Source organism: Nomascus leucogenys, chromosome 15 (assembly GCF_006542625.1).
Source record: "Nomascus leucogenys isolate Asia chromosome 15, Asia_NLE_v1, whole genome shotgun sequence".
Classification (NCBI taxonomy): Eukaryota; Metazoa; Chordata; class Mammalia; order Primates; family Hylobatidae; genus Nomascus; species Nomascus leucogenys.
Genome location: NC_044395.1, coordinates 15,842,959 through 15,870,748, shown reverse-complemented (window position 1 = coordinate 15,870,748; position 27,790 = coordinate 15,842,959). Strand labels below are relative to the sequence as shown.

General features: G+C 49.9%; 1 protein-coding gene across 1 annotated transcript; it reads left to right on the top strand.

The window, feature by feature from the left end:
* The first annotated feature begins 24,442 nt into the window (after nt 1-24,442).
* Nucleotides 24,443-26,706, top strand: UPK2 (uroplakin 2). Its single transcript, XM_030829265.1, has 5 exons — nt 24,443-24,565; nt 25,022-25,153; nt 25,347-25,485; nt 25,738-25,808; nt 26,244-26,706. The coding sequence occupies exons 1-5, from the start codon at nt 24,490-24,492 to the stop codon at nt 26,378-26,380; spliced, it is 555 nt and encodes a 184-aa protein (XP_030685125.1). The 5' UTR covers nt 24,443-24,489; the 3' UTR covers nt 26,381-26,706.
* The last annotated feature ends 1,084 nt before the right edge of the window (nt 26,707-27,790 follow it).

Here is a 27,790-nt window from a genome sequence, read left to right as displayed (position 1 = left end):
TTGAGCTGATCTCTTATCTCCTGGTGGTCCGTGCACTACCTTTTGGGGGTGCACACTGTAAATCTAATTCTTCTTCCCCATGATAGCCCTTCAGGTATTTGAGCTTTAGTGGTCCCTACTCCTTCTTTTTTTTTTTTTTTTTTTCTGAGACAGAGTCTTGCTCTTGTCACCCAGGCTGGAGTGCTGTGGCGCAATCTCAGCTCACTGCAATCTCCACTTCCTGGGTTCAAGGGATTCTCCTGCCTCACCCTCCCAAGTAGCTGGGATTACAGGCGCCTGCCACCACGCCCAGCTAATTTTTATATTTATAGTAGAGACAGGGTTTTGGCATGTTGGCCAGGTTGGTCTCGAACTCCTGACCTCATGATCCACTCTTTTCTTTTGCCTAAACATTCCCAGGTCACAAAACAATGGCTCCCATTATAACACCTGGCCAACTTACAATAAAGCAAGATTATCTGTCTTCTCCTTTATTCCAAATACTGTATCTCCAGTAACATGACTTAACATTGGATTTGCTCCTGGCAGCCATGCTATGCTGATGTCCCTTTTTCTTTTTTTTTATTTTCTTTTTTTTTTTTTTTGAGACAGAGTTTTGCTCTTGTTCCCCAAGCTGGAGTGCAATGGCGCAAACTTGGCTCCACTGCAACCTCTGCCTCCCAGGTTCAAGCGATTCTTCTACCTCAGCCTCCCGAGTAGCTGGGATTGCAGGTGCACGCCACCACGCCTGGCTGATTTTTTGTATTTTTAGTAGGAACAGGGTTTCACCATGTTAGCCAGGCTGGTCTTGAACTCCTGATCTCAGGTGATCCGCCCGCCTCAGCCTCCCAAAGTGCTGGGATTACGGGCGTGAGACACCGCGCCCGGCCGGATGTCCCTTTTTCTTTTCTTTTTTTGAGACAGAGTTTCACTTTTGTTGCCCAGGCTGGAGTGCAATGGCGCGGTCAGTCTCAGCTCACCACAACCTCAGCCTCCCAGGTTCAAGTGATCCTCCTGCCTCAGCCTCCCAAGTAGCTGGGATTACAGGCGTCTGCCACCGTGCTCAGCTAATTTTTATATTTTTAGTAGAGATGGGGTTTCACTATGTTGGCCAGGCTGGTCTGGAACTCCTGACCTCAAGTTATCTGCTCGCCTCAGCTTCCCAAAGTGTTGGGATTACAGGCATGAGCCACCGCACCCAGCTTGATGTCCCTTTTTCTTTCTCCCTATCCCCTCTCCCCCACCAGTGCTGATGTCTCGGACTGAACTTACTAAACCCCTGATTCTTTTTCACCTAAACTTCTTCTAAGCCATGTCTGGCCCACTCTGTATTGCTGAGGTCTTACATGGATCTCTGATCACTTTATTCTGTTAGGTTTGCCTGGAGATGATTCTTGGATCTTTATCTTTCAATGTTTACTATCCCTCAAGGGTTATATCTGTGAAATGTGATACTATATTTTTGTATAAGCTGTTAATAAAAATATTTAACAGGAAAGAGATGGAGACAAAACCCTAAAGTATGCAAATGTTCTTCCGGTTGGTACCAATCCATGTCACACTAAGAAGTAGCAAGAATAAATGGTTTTGTAGGTGGGATGGAGTCAGATCAAAATGAGCCTCAAAAGAAGAAAATAGAAAGGCTCAGAAGGTTTTTGAGTGAAGAGTGATACGAGGAACAATCTGGTATAGCAAAAAAAAACAAAACACTAACCCTGGAACTCAACAGATCTGGATCTGATCTACAATTCCAGCTCTATTGCTTATTAGCTGTAGAACTTGGGGCAAATTGGATCTGATCTACAATTCCAGCTCTATTGCTTATTAGCTGTAGAACTTGGGGCAAATTAACCGCTCTGAGCATCTGTTTCTTCTCCTGTAAAATGCGATAACAACTACCTTAGGATTTATTGTGAAGATTAAGAGATAGCATATATGACGAGCCTAGTACATAACAGGTGCTCAATAAATGAAGAAGAAAAATGAGAGGGTGAGGAGGAGGAGAAGAAAGTCATGCTCAGGACAGGCCCAGGTCTAGTAGTGTCTCCCTCTATTGCCCAGGCTAGAGTGCAGTGGCATGATCTCAGCTCACTGGAACCTCCACCTCCTGGGTTCAAGTGATTCTCCTGCCTCAGCCTCCTGAATAGCAGGGATTACAGGCATGTGCCACCATGTCCAGGTAATTTTGTATTTTTAGTGGGGTTTCACCATGTTGGCCAGGCTGGTCTTGAACTTCTGACCTGAGGTGATCCACCCGCCTTGGCCTCCCAAAGTGCTAGGATTACAGGCATGAGCCATGGCGCCTGGCCAGGTCTGGTTTCTGAAGAAGGACTACATTTGTAGTAAACCCAAGTGGGAAGTCCACCTCTGAGGCTACTGTGAGGGCCTAAGATGACTCACTGGGGCTGGGGCTTGGTCTAGGATAATATGTATGAGAATGGCAAAGGGAAGGAAGCAGATCCGAATGACATTTCCAAAGGAGAATTGATCCACCTTGGACTCGAGTGAGGTGTGGAGGATGACAGAGGAGTCACAGGTAGCACCAAGGTTTTTACTGTGGGTAGTGACAGGGAAGTACGAAGGGGGTGATGGCTTGGGGAAGATGGTTCATGTTTAGTCACTGCATTAGGCATGGCAGTAGCATACCAAGTGGACATGACCAGTGAGGAGGTGAAGAGATTTGATTAGAACTTCAGAGAAAGGGAAGTCAGAGCCAAAGTTAGGTTCCTGGGAAGCACCGCATGCCAGTGGTAACTGCAGGCATTGGGTGAGGTTTCTGAGGGTGAGCTGGGAAGTGAACACATCCAGAGCCATGACTTAGGGCTGGAGAAGAAACTGCCCAACACTGCTTTCCCTCACCAGCATTCTCTGCCTCCTGGTCAGAGTTGCAAAGATCAACCCAAGCTGACAACCACCCACCCACTGCATCACTGCAGACAGAAATCTGTGCAGAGCCCACTGGAATCGAAACCCTCCAGGACTCTGCTTTTCTGTCCTGATATCAGAAAGGACACAAGTTCTTGTCTAATCAACAGACCCCAGCTTGTTGCTGCAATCGTGCACTTGAAAAGGGAGAGGCAGGAGGGATGCCATAGAGAGGGATGTGGACAGAGGCAGGCAGGGACACCTTCATGAAGAGCAGGAGAGAAACAGAAGCTGAGGGACAGAGGGGAGGGGAGCGCTGTGAGTACCTCGAAAGGCCGACTGACAGAGGAGGAAAAAAAGAGATGTAAGGAGGGGGCAGGAGAAAAGATTTGCTGGGAAGCTGATGAAGTGCAACTGAGAAAACTGTTGCCATGGTGATGGGTCCAGAGGAGGGAGTAGGAATATAAATCGGATTATGAGTTGGGGGAGTCTGTATGTGCCGGGGGTGTTCAAAACCCAGATGCTGTCCCCCCACACCAGGCCCTCCCCACGAGACCTTCCACTGCAAGGAGCCTTTCCCAGAAGTCCTCCCCAGGCCAGGCCAAGGAATGCAGTCAGCAGAGGCACTGGAGTGGCCCAGGGCTCAGCATTCCCTCCCCTCCTCCCCCAAAGGCCCCTCAGTGATACAGAAGAGCCCTGCACCCCCACACCAGGTGCCCCTAGCCTCTTGGAGAGTCCTCTGCACGGACCCTCTTCATCAGCGCCCCAAGGAGGAGAGGAGGATGTTGTCTTAAGCACCTACTTACTATGTGGCAAGCAGTGTGTGGGGCACTTCATTCCTTGTTCATTTGGTCCCCACCAGGGCTCTGTGGGGTGGTATTATCACCTCCATTCATAGACAGGAAGCGGGTCCAGGACACAAGCTGGAAGGCCACAGGCAGAGGGCGTGTAGTCCTGGCCCATCCGCTCCAAAGCCCATTCTTTTTCTCCTAGTCCTGGCCTGCCTCACATGGCCTGCTTCCCATCCCCTGCTGCCAACCCCTGTACCCTTAGGGCACGGTGGGCATCTTGGGAGCTGCTCAGGGGATAGACTAGGGTGAGGCTCTAACTCCATTCTTGGAGATGAAGGGAACTGGGGAGGCTTGAGGCAAATATGCCACAGCCAGCGAGACTCCAGGCTGGGGAGGAGGTGCAGGGCAGCGCTGAGCTCAGGGCTGGGGAAATGGGGAGGAAGGGCTGAGGTTGAGAGGCCCCGGGCGGGTGGGGGGAAGCTCCAAGGCCCAGCCATTTCCGGCAGAGCAGAAACTCCCAGCATGGGCCACGTGGGGAGCTGGGGAAGCTGCAAGTCTCCGAGTGGTGAGGGAGAGCGCTGGGGGTGGGCGTTTTCCTGCAGGTCCCTGCAAGTGGAAGTGGCTGGAGGGAGGAAAGAGAGGGGAGAAGTTTCCCTCCTTCGTCTTCCCTCAGGTTTCTGTACAAATAACAGTTTTGCAAAGGGCACCGGTATCTGATGTGCATATCAAACAGGGCCTGGGGAGGCGAGAGAAGTCCAATTTCAGAGCTGTGGCCTGGGCAGCTGTGCCAAGACCACCCCCCAACCCCAGGAGGATGGGATAGGATTCCAAAGCCTTCCCACCCCTTCCCATCATACCTGGCTGTTCCTTCCGGTGACCATGAGACATCCTCCACTGTTCTCTCAGGGGACCAACCTGAGCCACACTCCAACTTGGAAGTCCTTGTTGGGGTGGGAGCGGGGTCAGAAATGCCTGGACTCCAAGAGGGGTTAAAGGTCACAATTCTGTTGGGTCCCTTGGTCACTGGGCTGGAGAGTCCAGGTCTCTGCCCCACCTCTCCAAAGGAGGACAGGGCTCCTTCCTCCGAAGGCCTGGAGGGAAGGGCGTCCCGGGATCGGCTTGCTTTGGTGCTTCATTCATACCTTCTCCTCCACCCTCCGCCCTCCACCAGCATCCCAGGGAGGCCCTCCTAACCCTATTTCCCTGTGTCCATCAGAGGTTCTTTCAGACAACTAAGAAGGGGGCCCAGCAGAAGCCAAAAAGATCTAAGGAAGTGCATGGAGGGGGCAGGGTGGGGGATCCTTCCCTTTCCTTCTCCTGCCCTCCCGAGGCCTTCTGGTCTCTTAGCCTTTCACCAAGTCCTAGACCCTCCACACAGCCATTTAGTCCTTCAGCATCCTCTTGCCCAGCTTAGTCCCTCTCATTCGCGTGCCCTCCAGTTTGAAGAGATTTCCAGTGACTCCTCCGACTCACCAAATCCAAGGAGCACATTTCAGCACATCTCTTCAGTTCCCCGTGGTGCTGATGCTGCTGGCTGTGCATCTGCCTTGGGCACCTGGGATACTGCTCCTTCCTGGCTATTCTTTTTTCTTTTAGGGAAGTTTCTCGGTTTCCTTTGCAGTCTCCTCTTTTCCTTTGCGCATAAATGTTGGGGCTCCCCAGGCTCTGTCCTTGACCTTGTCTTCTCATTCAGCAGCCACTTGCTCCTCTCCAAGGCTTCAGCTGCCGCGCCTGTGCTGACAACCTTTCCTGTGCTCCAGACCACACATCCAACCACCTTCAACATACCTCCATTTGGGTGTCCTTCAGGCACGTAAACTGGCAAGTTCAAGACCCAAATATCTCCACCCAGCCCCTCGCCACAGCCTGCCCCTCCCACCCCCCACTGTGTTCTCTAGCTTCTGACAGTTCTGTCATCCACCCTGCTGCCCAAACCAGGACCTGGGAGCATCCTCCTTAACTCTGCTCCCCAAACCACACACAACTGTCCCTGTCAAACCATCACTAGACCCTGTCAATTTTGCCCTCTGCCTAGAGCAGTAGCCTATGCCTATAATCTCAGCACTTTGGAAGGCTGAGGCGGAAGGATCTCTTGAGCTCAGGAGTTCAAGACCAGCCTGGGAAACATATTGACACCCCGTCTCTACAAATAAAAAGTTTAAAAAAATAGCCGGGCACGGTGGCTCATGCCTGTAATCCCAGCACTTTGGGAGGCAAATGCGGGTGGATCACGAGGTCAGGAGTTCAAGACCAGCCTGGCCAACATGGTGAAACTCCGTCTCTACTTAAAAAAAAAAAAAAAAAAAAATTAGCTAGGCGTGGTGGTGTGTGCCTGTAGTCCCAGCTACTTGGGAGGCTGAGGCAGGAGAATTGCTTGAACCTGGGAGGTGGAGGTTGCAGTGAGCCGAGATCATGCCACTGCACTCTAGCCTGGGTGACAAAGCAAGACTCTGTCTCAAAAAAAAAAAAGTTTAAAAAATTAGCCAGGCATGACGGTGCACACCTATAGTCCCAGCTAACTTGGGAGGCTGACACAGGAGGGTCACTTGAGCCCAAGCCTGAGCTGCAGTGAGCTATGATCATGTCACTAAACTCCATTGTGGGCGACAGTAGAAGACACTGTCTCAAAAAAAAAAAAAAAAAGCCCTCTCCCCAAATCTCCTCTTCTATCGTCTTTTGCCTGGGATCTGATTTCTTTTTGTTTTTTGTTTTTTTTTTTGGAAACAAAGTCTCACTCTGTCACCCTGGCTGCAGGGACATGATCTCAGCTCACTGCAACCTCTGCCTCCCAGGTTCAAGCAATTCTCCTGCCTCAGCTTCCCGAGTAGCTGGGATTACAGGCATGTGCCACCATGCCTGGCTAACGTTTTTTTTTTTTTTTTTTTTTTTTAGAGACGGAGTCTCGCTCTTTCGCCCAGGCTGGACTGCAGTGGCACTATCTCGGCTCACTGCAAGCTCCGCCTCCCGGGTTGACGCCATTCTCCTGCCTCAGCCTCCCGAGTAGCTGGGACTACAGGCGCCCGCCACTGCGCCCAGCTAATTTTTTGTATTTTTAGTAGAGACGAGGTTTCACCGTGTTAGCCAGGATGGTCTCGATCTCCTGACCTTGTGATCCACCCGCCTCGGCCTCCCAAAGTGCTGGGATTACAGGCGTGAGCCACCGCGCCTGACACATTTGTTATTTTTAGTAGAGACAGGGTTTTGCCATATTGGCCAGGCTGGTCTCAAACTCTTGACCTCAAGGGATCCGCCCAAAGTGCTGGGATTACAGGCACGAGCCACCGCGCCAGCCTAGAATCTGATTTTTTTTTTTTTTTTTTTTTTTTGAGATGGAGTCTCGCTCTGTCACCACCCAGGCTGGAGTGCAATGGTGCAATCTCCACTCACTGCAACCTCTGCCTCCCAGGTTCAAGCAATTCTCCTGCCTCAGCCTCCTGAGTAGCTGGGATTACAGGCGCGTACCACCACACCCAGCTAATTTTTTAAGTTTTTTAGTAGAGATAGGAGTTTCACTATGTTAGTCAGGCTGGTCTCGAACTCCTGACCTCGTGATCCACCCGCCTCAGCCTCCCAAATTGCTGGGATTACAGGCGTGAGCCACCGTGCCTGGCCTTAGAATCTGATTTTAACAGCCTGTAAAATGTCTCCCAGCTATCCGTCCAACACAATCTCTACATTGCAGCAAGAGCCATCTGTATTCAATACAATGTGATCAGCACACTCTCCAGTTTAAAATGCTTCAAGGGCTTCCTTTTATCCTTAGGATCAAAATTAAAATTCCTTAAAGAGACTGTAAAAGCCTTCCATCTTTTCCCAGCTACTTCTCCAGTGACTTCTCCAAATTCTACTCTGACCCTCCAGCAGACCCATTCTCTGACCTTGTGCCTTTGCAGGTCTCTCAGCCTAGAACAATCTTCCCTCTTCCTCCCCTCTCTCCATCTTCACCTTCCTAACTCGGACTTAAATTTTAGGTCTCCACTTAGTTACCACTTCCTCCAGGTAGCTCTTCTACACTACTCAAGCTCATGTAAGTTGCCCTTTGGTGAGAAGCCTCTTTAGCAAGCTATTTAACTTCTTTGTGCCTTAACTTCCTCATTAATAAAATGAGGATAATAATATTGCCTGCCTCACAGAGGTTGTTATAAGGATCAAGCAAGAAAATATATGTAAAGGGGCCAGGCACAGTGGCTCACGCCTGTAATCCTAGCACCTTGAGAGGCCAAGGCGGGCGGATCACGAGGTCAGGAGTTCAAGACCAGCCTGTCCAATATGGTGAAACCCCATCTCTACTAAAAATAAAAAATTAGCTGGGTGTGGTGGCACACACCTGTAGTCCCAGCTACTCGGGAGGCTGAGGCAGAAGAATCTCTTGAACCCGGGAGGTGGAGGTTGCGGTGAGCTGAGATCACGCCACTGTACTCCAGCCTGGTCCAGCCTGGGCAACAGAGCAAGACTCCGTCTTAAAAAAAAAAAGGCCAGGCACGGTGGCTCAGCTTGTAATACCAGCACTTTGGGAGGCCGAGGCAAGCAGATCACCTGAGGTCTGGAGTTCAAGACCAGCCTGATCAACATTGAGAAACCCTGTCTCTACTAAAAATACAAAATTAGCTGGGCATGGTGGCACATGCCTGTAATCCCAGCTACTCTGGAGGCTGAGGCAGAAGAATGGCTTGAACCCAGGAGGCGGAGGTTGCTGTGAGCCGAGATCGTGCCATTGCACTCCAGCCTGGGCAACAAGAGCGAAACTCCGTCTCAAAGAAAAAAAAGGACGGTGCAGTGGCTCATGCCTATAATCCCAGCACTTTGGGAGGCCGAGATGGCTGGATCACCTGAGGTCAGGAGTTCAAGACCAGCCTGGCCAACATGATAAAGCCCCGTCTCTACTAAAAATACAAAAAATTAGCCTGGCGTGGTGGTGGGTGCCAGTAATCCCAGCTACTCGGAAGGCTGAGGCAGGAGAATTACTTGAACCCAGGAGGCAGAGGTTGCAGTGAGCTGAGATCACACCATTGCACTCCAGCCTGAGTGAAACTCTTATCTCAGAAAAAAAAAATATATGTAAAGGAGTTAATGGAAAATATATATGTAAAGGAGTTAACATGCCTGGCATGTGGTAAACACATTATTATTATTATTATTATTATTATTATTATTATTATTGTTTTGAAACAGGGTCTTGCTGTATTGCCCAGGCTGGAGTACAGTGACACGATCTCAGCTCACTGCAACCTCTGCCTTCTGGACTCAAGCAATTCTCCCACCTCAGCCTCCTGAGTAGCTGGGATTACAGGTGTGCACCACCACGCCCAACTAATTTTTGTATTTTCTGTAGAGTCTCATGATGTTGTCGAGGCTGGTCTCAAACTCTTGGGCTCAAGCAGTCCTCCTGCCTCAGCCTCCCAAAGTGCTGAGATTACAGGCATGAGCCACCACACCCAGCCATGGGAAACACTTAGTAAGCAATAGCTGTTACTATTATATCTTCCACTAAAATCCTGATGCAGTGTAGTAGTGAACTCTTCTCAGTACCTCTCACTAGACCTTATTTCAGTAAGAGCAGTGTCCTATTCACCCCTGAATGTCCATAGCTCAGCATAGTGACTGACACTAAAGCATTTATTTATTTGAGATGGAGTTTCGCTCTTGTCACCCAGGTTGGAGCACAATGGCACGATCTCAGCTCACTGCAACTTTCAACTCCTGAGTTCAAACGATTCTCCTTCCTCAGCCTCTTGAGTAGCTAGAATTACAGGTGCCTGCCACCACACCCAGCTAATTTTTGTATTTTTAGTAGAGATGGGGTTTCACCATGTTAGCCAGGTTGGTCTCAAACTCCTGACCTCAGGTGATCCACCTGCCTCGGCCTCCCAAAGTGCTGGGATTACAGGCGTGAGCCACCACGCCCTCCCGACACAAAAGCATTTAATAAGACATTTATTGAATAAACTAATTCATGTTAATTTGGTTCATCATTATGTCTTGTGTGGATTAGCTCTCCTTCGGGCCTGAGGAAAGGATTGATTACCCCACAGTGAAACCTCCACCTACTCTTAGAGAAATCTTTCTATAACCAAACTTAATTACATCCTTTCCCTGCTTAAAACCTGTGAGAGACTCCTCATGTCTGCAGAATACATGTGGACCGGGTCTTTTCCAGGGCAATTGCTCTGCCACCTCCTCCACTACCACCCCATTCCATTGCATTCCTCCTTCCCAGGGCTCTGCTTGCTGGCTGCCCTGAGCACATTGCTGCTTCTAGAATCCTCCAGCCAATTTCCCACCAACTCCAAATATTCCTCCTTCTTGCTCACCTAACAAAAAACCTACTCTCCTCCCAATACCCTGTCCTAAATGGCACAATGTTGGGGGCCCTGATGACAAGGCTAGCCTTGAAGATGTATGTGATTTGGCTCACAAAATGCATTTTCATAATGGGTATTTATTCATTCCAAATTTTAAAATAAGGGTGTTTTGCCTAAAAATCCAGATTTTTGTCTCCTCTTTTTTTTTTTTTTTTCCTTTTTTGAAACGGAGTATCACTCTGTCACCAGGCTGGAATGCAGTGGCACGATCTCAGCTCACTGTAACCTCCACCTCCCGGTTTCAAGTGATTCTCCTGCCTTAGCCTCCCAAGTAGCTGGGACTACAGGCCCCCGCCACCATGCCCAGCTAAGTTTTATAGTTTCTAGTAGAGATAGGGTTTCACCATGTTGGCCAGGCTGGTGTTGATCTCTTGACCTTGTGATCCGCCCGCCTCAGTCTCCCAGAGTGCTGGGATTTCAGGCGTGAGCCACTGCACCTGGCCAGGACCTGATGGTTTTATAAGGGGCTTCCTCCTTTGCTCAGCACTCATTCTCTCTCCTGCTTCCCTGTGAAGAGGTGCCTTCCACCATGATGGCCTTCCCGAGCCATGTGGAACTGGGAGTCAATTACACCTCTTTCCTTTATAAATTACCCAGTCTCGGGCAGTCCTTTATAGCAGTGTGAAAATGAACTAATACAGTCCCTCTTTCTGCAAGGCAACTCTCACAGAGCTGTGTAAGGCGACCCCTTTAGACAGAGCTCATGCTGCTACACTCTCTTCAGTTGGCCGCTCCTTGTACTATTTTTGTTATCTGCCTGGCCCCTGGAGGCAACTGGGTCTGCGGCCCCTGTCCTGGACTCACAATATTTTGATGCATCCGACTGCAGTGAGGACCTCGGCTTCCTCTCCCGTGCAGCCACCTAACTGGCTGCTATTCTATGTCCTGTCCCCATCTACACTCTCCTGCTCTTCCACCTCTCCCACACCTTCTTTCTGCCCTGAGCTCACCAAAAACCCCCATCTCTCAATGCTTTCCCCTCTATCACTCCTGTCCATCACTAGCCTGGACCTTGTTCTCCATTTCTTCACTCTTGCCAATACCTCCACATTTCCCTGCCTTGAAAACCCCAATCCTGAGCCAATACGACCTGATGGCTTTGTCATTTCTTCACTCAGCTGTTGGGTAATTTGAAAAACTCTGAATATGTCAAGGTAGATACGATGGTTAATTTTACATGTCAATTTAGGTGGACCATGGTGCCAGGGATCGAGTCAAACATTATTCCAGATCTTTCTGTGATGGCATATTTTTGGATAAGATCAACATTTAAATTGATGGATTTTAAAATTTTTATTAAATGTGGCCAGGTGCAGTGGCTCACGCCTGTAATCCCAGCACTTTGGGAGGCTGAGGCCAGAGCATCACTTTAGGTTTGGAGTTTGAGACCAGCCTAGCCAACATGGTGACACCCTGTCTCTACCAAAAAATACAAAAATTAGTGGGGCATGGTGGCACATGCTTGTAATCCCAGCTACTCGGGAGGCTGAGGCAGGAGAATCGCTTGAACCAGGAAGGCAGAGGTTGTAATGAGCCGAGATCACGTCACTGCACTCCAGCCTGGGTGTTGGAGTAAGACTGTCTCAAAAAATAAAAATGAATAAATTTCATTAAATTTATTTAATGAATAAATTTAGAGAGTTGTGCTCTGTTGCCCATGCTGGAGTTCAGTGGCGCAATCTTAGCTCACTGCAACCTCCGCTTCCAGGGTTCAAGCGATTCTTGTGCCTCAGCCTCCCCAGTAGCTGGGATTACAGGCACACGCCACCATGTCCAGCTAATTTTTTTGTATTTTTAGTAGAGACAGGGTTTTGCCATGTTGGCCAGGCTGACCTCAAACTCCTGGCCTCAAGTGATCCGTAATTTTAATTTGTAATATTTATTTAGCACCAGGCACGGTCACTCACCCCTATAATCCCAACACTTTGGGAGGCCAAGGAGGGCAGATCATGAGGTCAAGAATTCAAGACCAGCCTGGACAACATGGTGAAACCCCATCTCTACTAAAAATACAAAAGTTAGCTGGGCGTGGTGGTGCATGCCTGTAATTCCAGCTGCCAGCTGCTCGGGAGGTTGAGGCAGGAGAATCACTTGAACCCGGGAGGCAGAGGTTGCAGTGAGCCAAGATCACACCACTGCACTCCAGCTTGGGTGACAGAGCGAGACTCCATCTCGAAAATATATATATATATATATATATATATTTTTTTTTTTTTTTTTTTTTTTTTGCGGGGGGTCTCGTTCTGTCACCCAGGCTGGAGTGCAGTAGTGCGATCATGGCTTACTGCAGCCTTGACCTCCTGGGCTCCAGAAATCCTCCCGCCTCAGCCTTCCAAGTAGCTGGGACTACAGAAGCATGCCATCACACCCGACTAATTTTTTTCCATTTTTTTTGTTTTGAGACGGAGTCTCGCTGGGTCACCCAGGCTGGAGTGCAGTGGTACGATCTCCACTCACTGCAACCTCTGCCTCCTGAGTTCAAGCAATTCTCCTGCCTCAGCCCCCTGAGTAGCTGGGATTACAGGTGCCCCACCACCACACCTGGCTAATTTTTGTATTTTTAGTAGAGACGGGGTTTCTACTGCTACTGTTTTGTTTTGTTTTTTTAGAGACAGTCTCATTCTGTCACCAGGCTGAAGTGCGGTGGTGCGATCTCGGCTCACTGCAACCTCCACCTCCCAGGTTCAAGAGATCCTCCTGCCTCAGCCTCCTGAGTAACTGGGACTACAGGTGCACGCCACCATGCCCAGCTAATTTTTTTTGTATTTTTAGTAGAGATGGAGTTTCACCATGTTGGCCAGGATGGTCTCAATCTTTTGACCTTGTGATCTGCCTGCCTCGACCTCCCAAAGTGCTGGGATTATAGGCGTGAGCCACTGCACCCGGCCAGGAATTTTTTTTTTTTTCTGAGATAGTCTTTGCTCTGTCACCTAGGCTGGAGTACAGTGGCCCAATCTCAGCTCACTGCAACCTCCACCTCCCAGGTTCAAGTGATTCTTATGTCTCAGCCTCCCAAGTAGCTGGGATTACAGGCACATGCCGCTACACCCGGTTAATTTTTGTACTTTTAATAGAGACAGGTTTTCACCATGTTGGCCATGGCTGGTCTCGAACTCCTGATCTCAGGTAATCCGCCTGTCTCGGCCACCCAAAGTGCTGGGATTACATGCGTGAACCACTGCACCTGTCTGAAACAAGGAATTTTGACAGCAGACTGCCTTTGGACTTAAACTGCAACTCTTTCCTGAGTCTCTAGCCTGCTGCCCTCCCCATCACATTTTTGGACTTGCCAAGCCTCCACAATCACGTGAGCTAATTCCTTAAAATCTCTCTCTCTCTCTTTCTCTCTGTCTCTCCCTCTCTCTCTCCATATATATGTATACACACACACACACAAACACACGCACACACACATCCTGTTGGCTCTGTTTCTCTGGAGAACCCTAACACAGTTGGTGCCCCAGTAGTCCCCAAGCTCAGCTGGGCCATCACCACCAAATACAGCCTTACTCGAGGCTCTTTGTAGCTGCACCCCCTCCTAACAACAACTATTTCAAGCTCTTGCTCCTCTCTGGCCTCCAAACCCTTCTCCCCACTGAGTTTCCTATTTCACGGAAAAAGCAGAGGCCTCCAGAAGGGAGCTCCTTTATTTCTCCCATCTGCCTGACTTTTCCACCCCAACCCCCCAAAAAGCATAGCATTTTTCTGCATCATTGCCCCCATTCTTTTGTCTGCTTGGAAATGTCACCGTTTTGGCCAAAGGCTAACCTGAACCCCAATTTCCTCCTCTTTCAGAAGTCTCTCAATCAATTTTACTCATCTCTCTCCTGCATCTTTAAAAATAAAACACGCAGTGGTGTGCTGGTAGTCCCAGACATTTGGACGGCTAGGGCAGGAGGATCACTTGAGCCTAGGAGTTTGAGTCCAGCCTGGGCAACATAGTGAGACTCCCATCTCTAAAAAACAGAACAAAACCCAGGAAATCAATAGAGAAAATCAATGAAAATAAAATCTGGAAAAGAGTTATAAAATATATATATTTTTAAAAAGATAAGCCTTTCCTGTATTCCAATTTCCCCTCAAGTTATCTGTCTCTTTCCTTTCCTAGCCAAGCTTCTTCAAAGAGATGTCTGCACTCTCTAGTGCCTCAACTCCCAGTTACCTCTGCACTCTTACAGGCAGCTTCTGCCTCCTCACCCGTAGGCAGCTGCTCTATATGCATAACCCCCAAGATACTAGGCCCAGTGGACATTTTAATAGTCCTTACCTTCAATCCTGATCTTCATACTATTTGACACCTCTTTTTTTAAACTCTCCATCCACTCCCTCCTGATTTTCCTCTTATCTTTTTCTTTTTTGGAGACAGGGTCTCTTTCTGTCATCCAGGCTGGAGTATGATGGCATGATCAGAGCTCACCGCAGCCTTGAACTCCTGAGCTCAAGTGTTTCTCCTGCCTCAGACTCCTGAGAAGCTGGGCGTACAGACCTGTGCCACTACATCTGGATACCTCATAATTTTCATTCCTCCTTCATCGGCTCCTCTTGCTGTATCTGTCCTTTAAATGCTTTATTTCCCAGAATTCTGTCCTTGGCTGCCTTCTCCCACTCTCCTTCCACTGCTCCCCTCAAGGACTCTCTTCCACAGGCATGATTTTAACCAGTGCCACCTCCCCTGTCTGCATCCCACACCTCTCCTCCATGTCCCAGAATCCTATGCTCAATGTGGAGTTGCCCAAGATATTTGTATTCATTATTTTTTACTGTATAGCAAATTATCCCCCAAATCTAGTGGCTTATAAAAATAAACATTTGGCCAGGTGCGGTGGCTCATGCCTGTAATCCCAGCACTTTGGGAGGCTGAGGCAGGCAGATCACTTGAGGTCAGGAGTTTGAGACCAGCCTGACCAACATGGTGAAACCCTGTCTCTATGAAAAACACAAAAATTAGCCAGGTGTGTTGGTGGGTGCCTGTAATCCCAGCTACTTGGGAGGCTGAGGCAGGAGAATCACTTGAACCCAGGAGGTGGAGGTTGCAGTGAGCCAAGACTATACCACTGCACTCCAGCCTGGGCAACAGAGCGAGATTCTGTCTCAAAAAAAACAAAAAAAAAATTTATCCTGAGAGTCAGGAGTTTGGGAGAGACCTACCTGGGTGGTTTGGGCTCAGAGTGTCTTGGGAAGCTGCAGTGAAGATATCGACCTGGGCCACAGTCATCTGAAGGCTTGACTAGGCTGGAGGATCTGTCTCCAATCTTGCTCATTCTCATACCTACTGCCTGGAAGTCTCACAACCTCATAGGTCATTGGCAGGAGGTCTCAATCCCTTGCCACACAGACCTCCCCACAGAGGAGCTTCAACATCCTCCAGAGTGAGCACCCCAAGAGAGGATGAGGAGGAAGGCACCCTACCTAGCCTCAGAAGTGACGCGTCATCACTTCTGTTGTATTTATTGGCCACATAAACCAATCCTGATGTGATGTGGGAGGGGACCATATAAGGACACGAATACAAGGAAGCAGGGATCATTCAGAGCCATGTGGGAGGCTGGCAGCCACAACACCTCAGACTCAACAGATCCACAAGTGAACTGTATTTTTTCTTTTTTTCTTTTTCTTTTTATTTATTTATTATTATTATTTTTTTTTTTGAGATGGAGTCTCACTTCTTTGCCCAGGTTGGAGTGCAATGGTGCAATCTCTGCTCACTGCAACCTCCGCCTCCTGGGTTCAAGTGATTCTCCTGCCTCAGCCTCCCAAGTAGTTGGGATTACAGGCACGTGCCAGCATGCCCGGCTAATTTTTGTATTTTTAGTAGAGACGAGGTTTCACCATGTTGGTCAGGCTGGTCTGGAACCCTTGGCCTCAAGTGATCCACCCGCCTCTGCCTCCCAAAGTGCTGGGATTACAGGTGTGAGCCACTGTGCCCAGCCCACAAGTGAACTTTCTTCTCCCCAGTCCTCTCTTCAAATCTGCTCCAAGCCATACATCTGGAAATTGTTCTTGATTCTTCCTTCCTAAAATTACTCTGCAGTCAGTCACTGATTCCAGTCAATCTTTCCCTAAAATCACTGCAGTCTGTCTGCTTCTCTCCACTCCCATGTTCATTGCTTGGCCATGAACTTTTTCACCTGGATCCTTTTGTTTCTCACTTAGTTTCCCTGTTTTATGTCTTACCTGCTGCCAATCCATTCTCCACACTGTTGCCAGAATGATCTTTACACATTTTAAACTCCTCTAAGGCTTGCTAAGAAACACGCTCCTTAGCGTGGGATACAAAGCCAGTGGCTATAGCTCCCACCATGCCCATCTTTGAATACTTCTCTCCAGCCAAGATGTATCATTTGCCGTTCCCAGAAGGTGTCAGCATAATTCACATCCCCGAGCCTTTTCATAGGCTGCTCCCTCTTTTTGGAATATGCCCTTCCACTTATCTCAACCAGGCTAACTCTGATTCATTCTTCAAAGCCCAGCAAGTTTTGAGAGCAGGAACTGTGTCTTGTCCTCTCTGTATCTCAGCCCCTAATACAGTACCCACCATAGAGGAATTGCTCAACCAATGTGTGATGAGTGAACAAATGACCGGGCAGTTCTTGTGTGCCTGGTACTCCTGTGGCATGCTTGGCACACAGGAACAGCAGGTCCACAGCTCAGTCACTTTCCCCCTTGGACTACCTTTCCCTGTCCAAATAGCTCCCTCTGCATCAGTAACACAGCTGGAAAAACAAATTGTGAATCATATCCAACTTCATTCCCTGTGACCTTGGGAAAGTGACTTATTGTCTCTAGTCTTCTTCTGCAATGAAGGTTAATAAAAAGATGAAATGAATTACTTATATTAATATTTATTGAGCCAGATACTGTGCTAGGCACTCATATATAAATTCGCTTGAGGGGCCGGGCACGTTGTCTCACGCCTGTAATCCTAGTACTTTGGGAGGCTGAGGCAGGCAGATCACTTGAGGCCAGGAGTTCGAAACCAGCCTGGCCAACGTGGCGAAACCCCGTCTCTACTAAAAATACAAAAAACTAGCTGGACATGGTGGCATGTGCCTGTAATCCCAGCTACTCAAAAGGCTGAGGCGGGAGAATTGCTTGAACCCAGGAGGCAGAGGCTGCAGTGAGCCGAGTCATGCCAGTGCATTCCAGCCTGGGCGTCAGAGCAAAACTCTGTCCCAAAAAAAAAAAAAAAAAAAATTGCCTTAGGGAGAGTCACAATATCCAAATGAGACAGGTTTCTTTATTTTATTTAATGTTATTATTATACTTTAAGTTCTAGGGTACATGTGCACAACGTGCAGGTTTGATACATAGGTATCCATGTGCCATGTTGGTTTGCTGCACCCATTAACTCGTCATTTACATTAGGTATTTCTCCTAATGCTATCCCTCCCCCTGCCCCCCACCCCATGACAGGCCCCTATATGTGATGTTCCCCACCCTGTGTCCAAGTGTTCTCATTGTTCAATTCCCACCTATGAGTGAGAACATGCGGTGTTTGGTTTTCTGTCCTTGCGATAGTTTGCTCAGAATGATGGTTTCTAGTTTCATCCATGTCCCTGCAAAGGACGTGAACTCATCCCTTTTTACGGCTGCACAGTATTCCATAGTGTATATGTGCCACATTTTCTTAATCCAGTCTATAATTGATGGACATTTGGGTTGGTTCCAAGTTTTTGCTATTATGAATAGTGCCACAATAAACGTATGTGTGCATGTGTCTTTATAGTAGCATGATTTATAATCCTTTCGGTATAGACCCAGTAATGGGATCGCTGGGTCAAATGGTATTTCTAGTTCTAGATCCTTGAGGAATTGCCACACTGTCTTCCACAATGGTTGAACTAGTTTACACTCCCACCACATCCCCTCCAGCATCTGTTGTTTCCTGACTTTTTAATGATGGCCATTCTAACTGGTGTGAGACGGTATCTCATTGTGGTTTTGATTTGCATTTCTCTGATGACCAGTGATGATGAGCATTTTTTCATGTGTCTGTTGGCTGCATAAATGTCTTCTTTTGAGAAGTGTCTGTTCATATCCTTTGCCCACTTTTTGATGGTTTTTTTTCTTGTAAATTTGTTTAAGTTCTTTGTAGATTCTGGATATTAGCCCTTTGTCAGATGTGTAGATTGCAAAAATTTCCTCCCACTCTGTAGGTTGCCTGTTCACTCTGATGGTAGTTTCTTTTGCTGTGCAGAAGCTCTTTAGTTTAATTAGATCCCATTTGCCTATTTTGGCTTTTGTTGCCATTGCTTTTGGTGTTTTAGTCATGAAGTCCTTGCCCATGCCTATGTCCTGAATGGTATTGTCTAGGTTTTCTTCTAGGGTTTTTATAGTTTTAGATCTAACATTTAAGTCTTTAATCCATCTTGAATTAATTTTTGTATAAGGTGTAAGGAAGGGATCCAGTTTCAGCTTTCTACATACGGCTAGCCAGTTTTCCCAGCACCATTTATCAAATAGGGAATCCTTTCCCCATTTCTTGTTTTTGTCAGGTTTGTCAAAGACCAGATGGTTGTGAGATGGGTTTTATACCCTTTAATTTTTTTTTTTTGAGATGGAGTCTGGCTCTGTTGCCCAGGCTGCAGTGCAGTGGCGTGGTCTCGGCTCACTGCAACCACTGCCTCCCAGGTTCAAGCAATTCTCCTGCCTCAGCCTCCCAAGTAGCTGGGATTACAGGCACCTGCCACCATGCCCAGCTAATTTTTTGTATTTTTAGTAGAGACGGCATTTCACCATGTTGGCCAGGCTGATCTCGAATTCCTAACCTCGTGATCTGCCCACCTCAGCCTCCCAAAGTGCTGGGGTTATAGGCATGAGCCATCATGCCCAGCCTGGTATTATACCCTTTTTACAGCAGAGGAAGCTGAAGCTCAGAGCAGTTAGTGAGGTATGTAACTTGGCAAAAGTCACAAAGCTGGAAGAAGATTTGGGGTAAGTGGTTGTATCATAGGCTACTTTTTTTTTTTTTTGAGACAGTTTCACTCTTGTTGCCCAGATTGGAGTGCAATGGCGCAATCTCGGCTCACTGCAACCTCCGCCTCCCAGGTTCAAGCGATTCTCCTGCTTCAGCCTTCCAAGTAGCTGGGATTACAGGCATGTGCCACCACGCCTGGCTAATTTTGTATTTTTAGTAGAGACAGGGTTTCTCCATGTTGGTCAGGCTGGTCTCGAACCCCCAACCTCAGGTGATCCACCGTCCTCAGCCTCCCAAAGTGTTGGGGTTACAGGCGTGAGCCACCGCGCAGGGCAGCTACATTTTTTTAAATGGAGCATCCAGGTCTCCTCCAACCCTGAATGACTGGTATTTTCTCATCCTCACAGCATTTTCCAGCCTCAGCTCTCAAGGATAGAGGCGCCACCACTTCCCAATGGACCAACATTTGGTGAGCACCGCATCTTACCTCCAAATCCAATCCTCCAGGACTCCCCCATCTCTGGCTGTTCCTAGGATTATGACAATGGTCTCCAGCATTTCTTCCACACCTTTATTTTAAACCATTTTTACACCTGTCACATAGTTTGATCTCCTGAGTAAGGAAGGAGTGAGTCTTCTCTTTATATACTTTATTTTATTTCCAGCTCTGTCACCCAGGCTGGAGTGCAGTGGTACAATCATGGCTCACCAAAGCCTCAGACTCCTGGGCTCAAACCATCCTCCCACCATAGCCTCCCAAGTAGCTGGGACTGGAGGCATGTGCCACCATGCCCAGTTCATTGTTTTTTTGTTGTTGTTGTTTGTTTGTTTGTTTTTTGAGATGGAGTTTCGCTCTTGCTGCCCAGGCTGGAGTGTAATGGCGTGATCTCAGCTCACTGCAACCTCCATCTCCCGGGTTCAAGTGATTCTTTTTTGTATTTAGTAGAGAGGGGATTTCACCATGTTGGTCAGGCTGGTCTTGAACTCCTGACCTCAGGTGATCCACCCAACTCGGCCTCCCAAAGTGCTAGGATTACAGGTGTGAGCCACCGCCCTGGCCTGTTTTGTTTGTTTTTGTTTTTGTTTTTGAGACAGAGTCTCGCACGGTCACCCAGGCTGAAGTGCAATGGTGCGACCTCGGCTCACTGCAACCTCCGCCTCTAGGGTTCACACAATTCTCCTGCGTCAGCCTCCCAAGTAGCTGGGATTACAGGCGCACACCACCACACCCGCTAATATTTTGTATTTTTAGTAGAGATGGGGTTTCACTATGTTGGCCAGACTGGTCTCTAACTCCTGACTCTGTGATCCACCTGCCTCAGCCTCCCAAAGTGCTGGGATTACAGGCGTGAGCCACCATGCCCAGGCCTTTTTTTTTTTAATAGAGAAGAGATGTCACTATATCACCCAGGCTGGTCTTGAACTCCTGGGCTCAAGCAATCTTCCCACCTTGGCTTCCCAAAGTGCTGGGATTACAGGCTGTGAGCCACAGAGCCTGGCCATAATTTTTTTTTTTTTAATTTTGTAGAGATGGAGCCTTGCTGTGTCACAAGGCTGGTCTCAAACTCCAGGTCCCAAGTGATCCTCCTACTTCAGCCTCCCAAAGTGCTGAGATGACAGGCATGTGTCACTGTGCCTGGTGAGTCTTCCATTTTTTATTTTATTTTATTTTATTTCATTTCATTTTATTGAGATGGAATCTTGCTCTGTTGCCTATAGGCTGGAGTGCAGTGGCGTGATTTCAGCTGACTGCAAGCTCCACTTCCTGGATTCAAGTGATTCTCCTGCCTCAGCCTCCCAACTAGCTGGGATTACAGGTGTGCATCACCACACCTGGCTGATTTTTGTATTTTTAGTAGAGACAGGGTTTCACCATGTCAGCCAGGCTGGTCTCAAACTCCTGACCTCACTCAGGTGATCCACCCACCTCGGCCTCTCAAACTGCTGGGATTACAGGCGTGAGCCACCGCGCCTGGCCAAGTCTTCCATTTTAAATGTGAGAACATTGAAGTCCACCTGAAGTTATATGGTATCTCATCAACAAGAGGACAGTAGCTGCCATGAGAGGCTGACATGGCCATGCAGCCAAGTAGACATGTTTTTCTAATTGACTGGGAGGCAGAGAGTGGCACTCTGGAAGGAGAACCCTGGGCATGTCAGACATACCTGGGTTCTGATCCCAGCTCTCCTGGTTGAAGAACTGCCATAGTTCAAGTGAAAAAAAAAAAAAAAGATACCACAGTCCAGAAAGAAGTTTGTTTTAGAAGATAGTCTTCTAGGCTGAGCAGACTAGAGCTATTAAGAGCTCCCTGAGGGCAGAAACTTATCTTACCATTATATTCCTGGTGGCTAGTGCAGTTCCAAGGACATAGTTGGCAATAGGAGTGCTTGAACAGGAGATTTGGAAGAAAGGAAGCAGGGGAGGGAACTCAAGAGAGTTTAGAATCAAGAATCCAAGGAGGAGACAGCCTAGAAAGAGTGGGTCCAAGACAGAGACTTCAGGCATGTGGCCCTGGTTCCCTTACTCCAAGCCATTGGGAAATCCTCCAGAGGAACATGGTGCTGTGGCTTTAAATGACTTCAGCATTGTCAATGAATCTGCTCTGCTAAAACAGTTATCCTCTTGCTCCTGTGCTTGGCCTCCCCCTCCTCTCAGCTCCCCAAACCCTTCTCGGCCGCTGTGATGGGATAATTAGATGCGAGAGCTCAGCACAGATGATGCTCCAGTTGCTTAGCAACTAATGGTTTCCATGGAGACCGCAAAGCACAGCCTCCAGAGCAGCCAGTGAGCAGCTCGGCAGGGCAGGGAGAAGACGCAACTCCCCACTCCTCCAGAAACCTGGGGAGGGCTGGGGTGGGGAAGGTGGGGGGGTGGGATTGGAGGGAGAAGGGAGAGCTTAAAGGCACAGGGCCCTCTTATCCCTTTAAAATCTGGTCAGCGATCTGCCCTCCCCTACCCCACTCTGTCCCACTCATAATTTTAGATGGGGATGGGGGCTTAAGAGTGGACCCAATGCAACCCACCCTGCAATAAACCCAACCTCTTCTTTCTGCTTCTTTGTGGTGAATGAGGAGAAAGACTTCCCAAGTTCAAGTGTAAACAACTTACTGGTGGGTGACAGGTTTTGAGGAGTACCAGGAAGATCCCCTCACCCTGGCATTCCACCATTTAATCTGTCCCCTCTCTCCCAAGTTCTTAATGTGCAAGAGATCCTCTTTCAGTTTGTGCAGTGGTGGTGTAATCAAAAGCCAAGGTGCAGGAAAAACAGAACCAAATCCTTCACCCAAAAGCAGCTGTTCGGGCAGATTGGGAAGGAGCACCTGCCCTGATCCCTGATGTCCATGGAAGAGGATCCAGTTGGAGGTGGGGATGCTGTTTACCCATACAGAGCAGCTGGAAACTCCAAGTGTGGGCTTTCAGACCGGCATCATCAGTGTTACTGGGAAGTCACTAGAAATGCAGAATTGACTGGGCACGGTGGCTCACACCTGTAATCCCAACACTCTGGGAGGCCAAGGCGGGTGGATCACTTGTGGTCAGGAGTTTGAGACCAGCCTGGCCAACATGGTGAAACCTCATCTCTACTAAAAATACAAAAATTAGCTGGCAGTGGTGGCACATGCCTATAATCCCAGTTACTCAGGAGGCTGAGGCAGGAGAATCGTTTGAACCTGGGAGGCGGAGGTTGCAGTGAGCCGAGATCACGCCACTGCACTCCAGCCTGGGTGACACAGCAAGACTCCGTCTCAAAAAAAAAAAAAAAAAAACCAAAAGACATGCAGAATTTCAGGCTTCACCCCAGACCTACTGCATGCCTGCAATGAGAAGCTGCATCTTAACAAGATCCCTGGTAATTCATATGCATATTAAATTTGGAGAAGCACTGGCTTAAGACCCTCCTACTCTCTGCTTAGGCCCATGAGTTCTTCCTTTACTGTCATTCTCCACTCACCCCAAACTTTGAGCCTACCCTTCCCACCTTGGCGGTAAGGACACAACCTCCCTCACATTCCTACCAGGACCCTAACCTTCCCTGGGACTGAGGACAATAGAATAGTTCATGGAGCAACAGTCTCTGTCCAGCTCTCAGGCTTCTGGAAGTTCTACAGCCTCTCTCGACACTTTCCACAAGTAACTCTATGTGTCTGAGTCTCAGTTTCCACTTCTCTCTCTCTCTCTCAATTTTCTGAGACAGAGTTTCACTCAGTTGCCCAGGCTGGAGTGCACTGGCACAATCTCGGCTCACTGCAACCTCCACCTCCTGGGTTCAAGTGTTTCTCCTGCCTCAGCCTCCCGAGTAGCTGGGATTACAGGCACGCACCACCACGTTAGTTTTTGTATTTTTAGTAGAGACGGGGTTTCGCCATATTGGCCAGGCTGATCTCGAACTCCTGACCTCAGGTGATCCGCCCACCTCGGCCTCCCAAAGTGCTGGGATTACAGGCATGAGCCACCACACCTGGCCGATCTCTTTCTTATTTTAATAGAGATCAGTCTCTCTGTGTTGCCTAGGCTGGTCTTGAACTCCTAGCCTCGAGTGATCCCCCCACCTTGGCCTCCCAAAGTGTTGAGATTACAGGCATGAGCCACTGTGCCTGGCCTCAGTTCTACTACAAAAGGAAGCTAGTACCATCTACCACCTAGGATGGCTGTAGGGCTACAATGAGCCCAGGGCCCAGAAGAAGTCCTGACTCCTCTCCTCTCCCTCTCCTCAGAACTCCTCTGCTTCTATCTGATGTAGCCCAGGGCTGGAGGAGGCAGTCAGGGAAGTTCTGTCTCTTTTTCATGTTATCTTACGAGGTCTCTTTTCTTCATTCTCAATTCAACAAATGGTTGCTGCCCAAGGCTCTCTGTGCCCACCCCCAACCCCTGCTGGCCAGGGTCAATGTCTGTCTCTCTGGTCTCTCCAGAAGTCTTCCATGGCCACCTTCGTCCCCACCCTCCAGAGGAATCTGAAACTGCATGTGCTCCCTGGCCCCCACAGCCCCTGCCTCTCCCAGAGCAGCAGCACCTAAGCCTCAGTGCACTCCAAGAATTGAAACGCTCGGTCTGCTGCCCCTCCCCACCAGAATGTTTCTCTCCCATTCTTACCCACTTAAGGCCCTTTCAGTAGCCCCTTGGAGTATTCTCTTCCTACATACCGGGGCAACTTCCAAACTCATCACCCTTCTGAGGGGTGGGGGAAAGACCCCCACCACATTGGGGGAGCAGTCCTCCAAGGACAGGCCAGGCTCCAGATGCCCGTGCACATAGGAACACTGCCTTACGCACAGGAGTCCCAGAAGAAGGGGTGATTTCTTTCCCCACCTTAGTTACCCAGCTCTCAGCAGCTGGCTATGCCATCAGGACCCAGCCAGGGCATCCCCCCTCCTGGCCTGAGGGCCAGCTCCCCATCCTGAAAAACCTGTCTGCTCTCCCCACCCCTTTGAGGCTATAGGGCCCAAGGGGCAGGTTGGACTGGATTCCCCTCCAGCCCCTCCCGCCCCCAGGACAAAATCAGCCACCCCAGGGGCAGGGCCTCACTTGCCTCAGGAACTCCAGCCTGCCAGCACCTATTCCACCTCCCAGCCCAGCATGGCACCCCTGCTGCCCATCCGGATCTTGCCCTTGATCCTGATTCTGCTGGCTGTGCTGTCCCCAGGGGCTGCAGGTCTCTTCCATCTCTGGCAGGGGTGGGAAGGGGGCTGGGGGCCTGGACAGGGAGCACTGTCCCTTCCAGGGCTCTCAAAGAGAGGTCTGGACAGTTGGGAGTCAGGGCTGGTGATGGCAGTGACTGGGTATCAGACACTGGGCTCAGGGCACACTCCTGCTCCTCCTCCAGACCTAGGAGGCAGAGAGGGGTGGGAAGGATCCGAGGCTGCGGGGAGGGGTGAGGTTGGGCGCTGCCCGACTCCTGGCATCCAGGATCTGGCTCTAGGGACCGCTTGGTGGAGGGTGCAGCTTCTGCAGCCCAAGCCTGCCACCTGGTGGTCATACCGGCACAGGCCTGGCTATTCTGCCCAGGGTTCACAGAGTGGAAAGGGAGATGGCTCCAATGGGACCGGGCCAGATCTGTTGGCCAGGATGGGGTCAGTCCCCATCGGAGCTCCCTCCTGCCTCCCATCAGACTTCAACATCTCAAGCCTCTCTGGTCTGCTGTCCCCGGCGCTAACGGAGAGCCTGCTGGTTGCCTTGCCCCCCTGTCACCTCACAGGAGGCAACGCCACACTGATGGTCCGGAGAGCCAACGACAGCAAAGGTCTGCTACCTTCTCCCAAGGCATCCCTCTAGTCCCCAAAGACCCCTTCCTGTGACACCCCCTGCACCCCTTTCCCCATTCATGCCTCCCTGTCCACCCCTCTCCTGGGGCACCCACACTCTAAAAGCTGCCCCTTCTCCTTGGGGCCTCCAGAAACTTGACCCAGTCTTCTCCTCCCCCCACTTCTGCCCAGTGGTGACGTCCAGCTTTGTGGTGCCTCCGTGCCGTGGGCGCAGGGAACTGGTGAGTGTGGTGGACAGTGGTGCTGGCTTCACAGTCACTCGGCTCGGTGCATACCAGGTGACAAACCTCGTGCCAGGAACCAAATACTAGTAGGTACTGGGTCCAGCCTGGGGCACCTAGGGAAGCGGGTGCAGGAAGAGAAGCTAGTGTGGAGGAGATCTGGTGGGCATGGGGAGAGGGTGAGGGCACAGCAAAAGGGGGTGAAAGCTGGGCCTCTTGGAGGAGTGCACATAGGGGAGACACAGCTGTGAGGGTAGGTAGCCCAGGCTGGAGCCCCTCTTTCTGTAAGTCCCAGATACTCACTGAGGGTTCTCTACTCTCTCCAAAACCCACCACAAAAGCATTTCCTACCTAGTAAAGAAGGGGACAGCCACTGAGTCCAGCAGAGAGATCCCAATGTCCACACTCCCTCGTAAGTAACACTCCCACCTTCCTTTCCCATCTCAGCAGCCACGAAAGCTTCCCTGACCATTCCTGCCTCATCCCCAGTCTGGGTTGCCTGTGCCTCCCCATGCACCCACAGGGCCCCTGCTTACCTCTATCCTAGCACGGAGCCTTCGGCATGGCTACTGCACACTCAGCTAAAGGTTCCTCGTGGGCAGGAACTGTGTTCTCGTAACTTTTCCTCAGCGACTGACATAGGAGATGCTTCATAAATGTCTATGTGAGGGTGTTTGGATCCATCAGCTGGTTGGTTGGTTGGTTGGTTGGTTGGTTGGTTGGTTGGTTGGCTGTCTGGCTGACTGGTTGGGCAGTCTGTTGGCTGGATGAGTGTGAGGCCGTGAGCCTCAGGCAGGCTGGGGGCCTCTCTCGCCCACAGTGGCCTCCCCTCTCCCTCTTTTGACAGGAAGGAACATGGAATCCATTGGGCTGGGCATGGCCCGCACAGGGGGCATGGTGGTCATCACGGTGCTGCTCTCCGTCGCCATGTTTCTGCTGCTGCTGGGCTTCATCACTGCCCTGGCACTGGGCTCCCGCAAGTGAGGAGGTCTGCCCGGAGCAGCAGCTTCTCCAGGAAGCCCGAGGCACCGTCCAGCTCCCCAGCCCACCTGCTCCCAGGCCCCAGGCCTGTGGCTCCCTTGGTGCCCTTGCCTCCTTCTCCTGCCTTCCTCTCCCCTAGAGCCCTCTCCTCCCTCTGTCCCTCTCCTTGCCCTCAGTGCCTCACCTTCCAACACTCCGTTATTCCTCTCACCCCACTTCTGTCAGAGTTGACTTTCCTCCCATTTTACCACTTTAAACACCCTCATAACAATTCCCCCATCCTTCAGTGAACTAAGTCCCTATAATAAAGGCTGAGGCTGCATCTGCCACGTGTGTTTCCCTTTAGTGGGCTCTACCTTGGCTCAAAGCTGTGGAATCTATGTCCAAGCTGCAGGTGCTCCCGGTGCCCTCCCTGCCCCACAGCCCACAGTTGCTTTTCCCATGAGGCAGGCAGAGGCCAGATAAGAGCCCAGGAGTCAGAGTTCTCAGAGACATGCCGGGGCTGTAGGTTTGGCAGCATCCACAGCACACAGTGGGCCACCCAACCGGGGTGCAGGTCAGGGCAGAAGCTGGGGCTGGTGCCCCATGTGGAGGCCTGGAGGCCTAGGGGTGGGGGGCAGGCAGAGCAAGGGAAGTGCTGGGGAAAAGAGGAGAGGATCTGTGTGGGAACAGACAGGCCAGGTGCAGTGGCTCATGCCTGTAATCCCGCCACTTTGGGAGGCCAAGGCGGTTGGCTGGCTTGAGGTCAGGGGTTTGAGACCAGCCTGGCCAACATGATGAAACCCCATATCTACTAAATATACCAAAAAAAAAAAAAAAATGAAATAGCCAGGTGTTCTGGCGGGTGCCTATAACTCCAGCTACATCCCAGCTCTCATCCCAGTGGCTGAGGCATGAGAATCGCTTGAACCCGGGACGTGGAGGTTGCAGTGAGCCAAGATCACACCACTGTACTCCAGCCGGGGTGACGGAGTGAGACCCTGTCTCAAAAAAAAAAAAGACAAAGACGAGGCCACCAGGCTGAGACCCAAGAACGGGGCATTGGGGTCGGGAGGAGAGAAGAACAGGCTAAAAGTATTCTAGGAGGTGAGAACGAAAGCAGAAGAACACTGGTTGGAGTGGGCCAAGAGTGGAACAGCCTAGTACTGAGGAAAAAGGCAGGAGTGGCCACCTTCCTTTACTTTTGTCCTCTGCAGTATATAATATATTCTTTTTAAGGATCAGTGATCTTTGCATTGTACTTAGGGTAAAGACCTTCAAGGCCAGGCCTGATCCCCTAACTGTTCCTCAGCTCTTACCAGCTTCCCTCCAATTTCCCAGGCTTCCTCTTGCCTCAGGGCCTTTGCACAACTATTCCATATGCCCACACTGATCTTGGCACCATCCCCCAACACCTCCATTCTGGTTTGCATA